This window comes from Morone saxatilis, unplaced genomic scaffold (genome assembly GCF_004916995.1).
Source record: "Morone saxatilis isolate NCDOM2014 unplaced genomic scaffold, NCSU_SB_2.0 Contig1, whole genome shotgun sequence".
In the NCBI taxonomy this organism is placed as follows: domain Eukaryota; kingdom Metazoa; phylum Chordata; class Actinopteri; family Moronidae; genus Morone; species Morone saxatilis.
Genome location: NW_023339651.1, coordinates 10,446,494 through 10,452,883, shown reverse-complemented (window position 1 = coordinate 10,452,883; position 6,390 = coordinate 10,446,494). Strand labels below are relative to the sequence as shown.

Genomic DNA, 6,390 nt, shown 5'->3' with positions numbered 1-6,390 from the left:
ATACAGTTGTTAAATATATATATACATATATATATATATATATATATAAATATATAGCACATTATGTTATGAAATATTGTACATTGTATGGTATTGCACAGTAGGTAAGGTTTTTAACAGTGCCTCCATTAATATCTCTATCATCTTTTCTCAGAGTAATTAATGAAGCCACACCAAACGTCATCACACCGCGATTCGCGCTCTCCTGCGTCATCATCCCGCGACGTCCTTGTCGTTTTGTAAACATTAGGTGGGCAGCGAAGCGAGGGAAAGCCATGGATAATCTTGTGAAGGTAAACTCATTTTTTGCGCAGACACGTTTGGAAGAATATTTAGCGTTTCATGTTGTTATTCGCCAGTTAGCATGAAACGTTAGCATGAAATAAGTGAGCCAGTCGCCCACAGGGGTCTGCTGACGAGGCTCTCCTCATTCCCGACGGCTTTGTTGGTTAAAGTTTCGCTTTAAGGATAAGTGGAAACATAAAATGGCACCTTACAGATATGTAAAAAGCAGATAACACAGGGTTGGTGCTTTCTTTTTTCTAGCTTCAGGTCTGTGTGTAGCGTAGATGGCGCACACATACAGCAGATGAGTGATTGGGAGTCGGTTTCATTAGGCATCGATACATAGTGTCATATTTACTGCATGTGTATCCATTTAGTATTTATTTATAATGCAAACATACTTGACTTGAACATAGATATTGTATACAGGCGAAAATAATTGCACGAATGTCATATCATTCCTATATATTGTTCTTGCAACTGTGTGAAAGGACACTGATCATTTAAAACCAATTCCTGGTATATGTAGTCTTATACAGCACACATATTTTGCATACGAGCATACTTTATTGCCATTAAAGGTAGCAGGTTTGATTATTTTACTGTATGGCCAATCATAACCTGTTCATGTGTGCATGTAGAGAAATACTGAACAGTACTGTGTAACTCACAGGTTTCTTCACGTGGATTTGAATTACTCTGTTTACTTGGACACAGCTTTTTAAATATGTCTTATTCTGCATGCAGGTGTGTTTGTGTGTGTCAGTGCATCATGAATGAGGTTGTGTGTTTCCTCAGGTGCACGGGAGTGGTGGCTATGACTCCGACTTCAGTGATGATGATGGGGAGGGAGAGTCCTCCGAGAGGGGCCTTAAAAGGTAAAAGTAAAGACTAGATTTACATAGGCTCAATAATATATTTATATTTATATATATATGTTCAAATTTTGCTCATCTAACCTCATGTGGTCGTGTGTCTGTGCCTCACCAAATGCTAAAATGGATTTAACTGTGTAGGAAGTCATAAAGGTCATACAAATATAGAATATATAGAATACATTCTGTACATTCTGACTAAACGTAAATATTAACTCTACCATCTTTACTTTACAGTTAGACTTGTTTCGGTAGACAGCTTCATCCACTAAACACAAGCTCTCTGTATGTATTTGTAACTTTGCCAGGAAACGTGAGGAGGAAATCTTACAGAAGCCATTCAAGAAAGGTCGGCACTCGCAGGTGGCTCACCGCAGTTTACACTCTAATGAGCTGGACAGGTACTGTACAATTGCAGTGAAATATATGAGCCACTTAGTTTTACATTTTGTTTCATCTATAATCCTGGCAAAGCTTGCTGCTCACTTCTGTCACGTATTTTAATAGCTCATCGCAAAATAATTGCTATTCCTTTTCAGTCAAATGCATTTCACCTGCTCATATTGCAATTAATGTCAGTTCTGATAATACATATGAAATGCCAATAGTAAAATGAAATGATTCAATCAACCTGAAATTGTATTTGCAGTTTCTGTGCTTATGATGTACGAGGCAATTAAAATGAGAGAAATCCAATTTAAATGTTCATGTTTGAAAACTCATCATTACTGCCAAAATTAGATTCATTCTTTCATTGTCTTTACATTACCATCTAGAGAAGATGTATGTTTTTATTAATTTGTGCTTCTAATAAAACCAAATGAGTCCTTTGTGTTATAATAGTTTCCTGTCACTCACCTTTGTTCTCACTTTCTGAAAATTGGGGGGGGGCTTAACTGACACCAAAAGGAAAATGAAAATAAATGTATGTATACAGTGTCGCACATTGTTTTTTTGTGACACTGTATACTTTGTTTATCTTAGTGTGCCCATTCTGTTTTCTGATTTTTCAGGGAGGAAGCCAGGAACAGAAGAGCACATCTGATATCAATGAATGCTGTATCCTTTTTTAAGTTACCTACCTCAGTTTTTTTTCCCACCGATTTCAGCGTCATATCATAAAACAGATAGCACTGATAGATCTATACACGTCAAAATGTTCAAAAAATGTCATATAACAATCCCATAACGTGGGAAAATGTTAGCTGTTTTTGCAGTTCACAAAACATTCAGAGAGAGACTGACCTTAAGCAGATGTCTCCAGTTTGAGCGACATAAGAAGTTTGTCGGTGACTACATACTTTATTATGGAGGACAGATGGCCGACTTCAAACGCTCTCCGTAAGTACTGTGTCTCATAGTCAAGCTTGACAATCAGTCATCTGCTGTCCCTCTAGGTTAAAGCTAATGAGAATATGTTAATCATTGGTTATGTATTGTTTTCATCCAATAATACCTTTCATTATAAATTAGATTAATGGTAATGTTCTCCTTATTTGTGTCTGTGTTTCTGATTGTAAGCCTTCTCAATTCATCTTTCCTTCCCTCAGAACCAAAGACAAAACTGATCTGGATGTGCTGCGCGAGAATCACCGCTTCCTCTGGAGGGACGAGGATGAGGATGACATGACATGGTGATCATCCATAGTCAACTATTCATGCAGGCTGCTTTAATATTCAGTATGCTTTTGATTATTTTTTCTGTTCTATTCTGGAAATGTTTGATTTGTAACTGTGCTGAAATAGCAGCTTGTGTCTGGTGACAAAAATTTGTTTCAGATGAGTTTCTGTTGACTTCTACTTCTGGACTCATTCTGTTCCAGGGAAAAAGAACTTGCCAAGAAGTATTATGACAAGCTGTTTAAAGAGTACTGCATAGCCGACCTCAGCAGATACAAGGAAAACAAGGTGGGATGAAGGGACGAAATGGTTTAAACAGAAATACAGCCTCAGTAAGTGTTCAGTAAATGTCAAACAATGTGACAGCACATACAGCAATTGGTGGCTCTTGTTGCCTGATGATTAGTGAATATTTTCAATATAGTAGCTCGACATTTTGAAGTTGTCACAGCAGTAAAACACTGAAATCAGTATAAGTTTCAGACAAGAACATAAATGATGTTCTGTGCTGACACACTAACACGATTATGCACATATGTTCTTCATTAAGAGGCTGGCATTAGGAGGTGAAAACATACGTTCTCATAAGGTGAAACATAAGTTACCACACCTACAGAATGTACAAAAATAAAATAATGCAGTGAGCATTGTGTGTGCAGTACTAGACCCCTCAGCCAGGAACTGGCAAGATGATCCATTTTTGCACCGTGCTCCAAAACGACGCTAAATGTCCCAGTGGTGGTGCCACAAGTAAAGGTTAATATTTCATAACCCCGACACTAATCTCCACCACTACCGGCACATTTTAGATAAATGTTAGGGGCATGATGTGTTTTGGCACTGTGCTCTGTCTCTAGTGTCCACTGTGCCCATTCTGGTTTGAGGCCAGGCTTTAAAACTGACAATATGTTAAACCCAAGGGCAGTGTGCTCGAGGCTCCATAGCTGAACTGCTCAGTGTAATTACGCTGTATGCTGTGCCAATATCTTTCAAAGTCATGTGATATCTCATGAGAAGTTGACAGATCTTAGACAGATGGCATACGTATACACCAATTAACCTATAGTTATTAGAGGTACTAAAGTTAAAGGTTTGATATCTTAAAACATAGCTCTGACACTCAGTCCAGTTGACTTGACTTAACCTTGCTACATAAATCCAGATTTATTAATAACAAATTATTCATGTTTGTTAATGATTGCAAATGCAGTGGTGAGTTGCATCATTCCCCCAAGTTTAGTCATATTTTGATCAGTGTTGGGTAAATGGAGTGTGACAGCATGCAGATGAGTCCACAGACAGAAAGCATGCTATGAGCGCTATGTAAAAGTACAGGCCAAATACTAATGCAAATACTGGAGAAACTGTATGCATACACCCTAAATTATATTTACAGTAAATATGTATGCAAAGTAGCATTTCACAAAAAAACATGACAGAAATATTTATTCATGATATCTCTTTTATATTTTCCTTTTGCAATTTAGCAACAGCATTCAGACCCTGACGCACTGAAATCTTCCACTGAAACTAATGATATTGAATGCTAATGACTAGTCAAAGAAACACTGAGTAACGATTATAAGATTAATTTAAGGGATACATTTGTAAGTTATGCTCTGTGTCTGGCAGTTTGATTGTAAAAGATTTAGCTGATTTATTTTGATCTTTTTAAATTTGTGCCCAACAGTTTGGATTTCGTTGGCGGACTGAGAATGAAGTTGTCTCTGGCAAAGGTATGGCATAGCCCAACATTGTCTTAATTATTATTTTTTTTTATATTTTTATAAAGCTGCTTCATCAAAACACCATGCAATATAACATTTACATTTTATAGTAAGTCTATGTTCTTTAAAATCTACTAAGTATATAGTAAATCTTAATTAGAGATAGATAAGTGACATATGTCAAATCCACACCTCATACTAATTCTGAGCAGGTTTCAGTTCACAACCTTCTCCACTAGATGGAGACAGAGATAAAGACAAGTACACAGCAGTAAATAGCTGTGGATACGCCCTAACACAAGTCACTTCACATGTAAGACTATTTTACCAATCTCCAGTATCCCCCGAACCTAACATTCATTCTTCATGTCTGACATGTTCTTTATGTCTGACACCCAAAGACAAACCTCATTCTGCCTCTGCACTGATGATGGAGCCTACCTTTTGACAGTTTGGAAGTGCTTGGATTATTACCATCTATTAAATGTTCAGGATGTAGTACAACAACTTCACTCTGTCTACTACTACTCCTTTGTGTGACAGTGACAGATATTTATACGTTTACCTGGAAGGACAATATCAGCAACTCGTTGGGGATAAACCTGCTTTACCAGCTCATTGATATGCTTACACACACACACGCACGCACAAACACACACACACATGTTTACGTCTATGCGGCCTCACAAACACACACACGCAGTGTGTCTGAGAAAGCTAAACCAATATATTGTTCCAGATTAAGGCTGTGTAATCCTGCTCTCTGACAGTTCACCCTCTGTAGCAATACTCTACAGGAAGTGGGATTAGATCAGGTCAGAGACACTTCACTTCAACTGTCTGTGATTTGTGTACATTAACGATTCCCAAAGAAATACTTCTTAAGCACTATTTAGAGCATGGGACAGTAAACCTGCCAGTGAAATCGATACTAATCTAATCCTGTAAGGTGGACCCAACGTCTTTGCATTCAGAGGTGGAGAAAACACTTAAGTGATTTATGTTGCAAGTTAAAGAGGGGCTCAATATGACTTGAGTTTGATTTGATTAGAATGCTGATAATTCAAACACGCTGTTGAGCGCAAAACTGGCAGTTGAATAGACACCAAGAAAGCTTGGTTTATTGTTCAGTTAGTGGATTAAATGTTGTTAGGCTCAGGTTGTCAGATCGCCACACTCAACTTCAGTTTACAGATGAATTAGATAAGACTGAACTTTTCCCCAATTAAACTGATCCCGCATCTCCCTATGAGGGGCGCTATGCTTCCGATCACCTTTTGGGAAATAGTCGCCTTATCACCTCCTGCTATCTGTGCCCTTCAGGTCATGTCGGTATTAGGTAATGCTGACTACTCTTCACCTAACCAGGCGGATTATGAAGAGTGCTGACCTTTCTTTTCATGGCCACAGTGTGATGTGGGATGAAGGAATTTGCAGTGCTAAAAGGTTCCCTTCTCTATTCTTTTAGAGGTAGATATATTTTAAAATATGAAGGAGAGGGAGAAGGAAAAGATTATGTCCTTGAATGAAGTACATAAGAGCAGGATCGCTTTATCCCTCCACAGGATTCTCAAGTTTCCCTACATCTTTTTGAATAAATTCTTACAATTTTTATTTTTTTTTTACTTCATGCTTATCCTTCTCCACATTCATACTTCTGAAATATTCACATGCATTCTTCTGGTTTTGTCAGAAGGAAAGAGGATCTCAGAAAGACTTTGAGTTATAAAGAACAGTCTTTAAAGGTGCCTGGTGGCCTGCTTTTTGTAAACAAATTAAGCATAGTGTTAGTTCAGGCAGGCCACGAAGTCAGGCTCGGCTCTCAATTCAAGCTATATCATATGATCACAGCTAGTCGTAAACACACATCAGCTGATGGCTCA

General features: G+C 37.9%; 1 protein-coding gene across 1 annotated transcript in view; it reads left to right on the top strand.

Moving 5' to 3' along the window:
- The first annotated feature begins 166 nt into the window (after positions 1–166).
- The window catches only part of fra10ac1 (FRA10A associated CGG repeat 1), a 15,137-nt gene continuing 8,913 nt past the window's right edge, over positions 167–6,390 (top strand). Inside the window, exons 1-8 of the mRNA XM_035668034.1 lie at positions 167–293; positions 1,084–1,163; positions 1,469–1,561; positions 2,174–2,219; positions 2,425–2,501; positions 2,711–2,794; positions 2,984–3,068; positions 4,471–4,516. Of these exons, the coding sequence (XP_035523927.1) occupies positions 276–293; positions 1,084–1,163; positions 1,469–1,561; positions 2,174–2,219; positions 2,425–2,501; positions 2,711–2,794; positions 2,984–3,068; positions 4,471–4,516 (529 nt within the window). The 5' untranslated portion in view covers positions 167–275. The remainder of the gene's footprint in view (positions 294–1,083; positions 1,164–1,468; positions 1,562–2,173; positions 2,220–2,424; positions 2,502–2,710; positions 2,795–2,983; positions 3,069–4,470; positions 4,517–6,390) is intronic.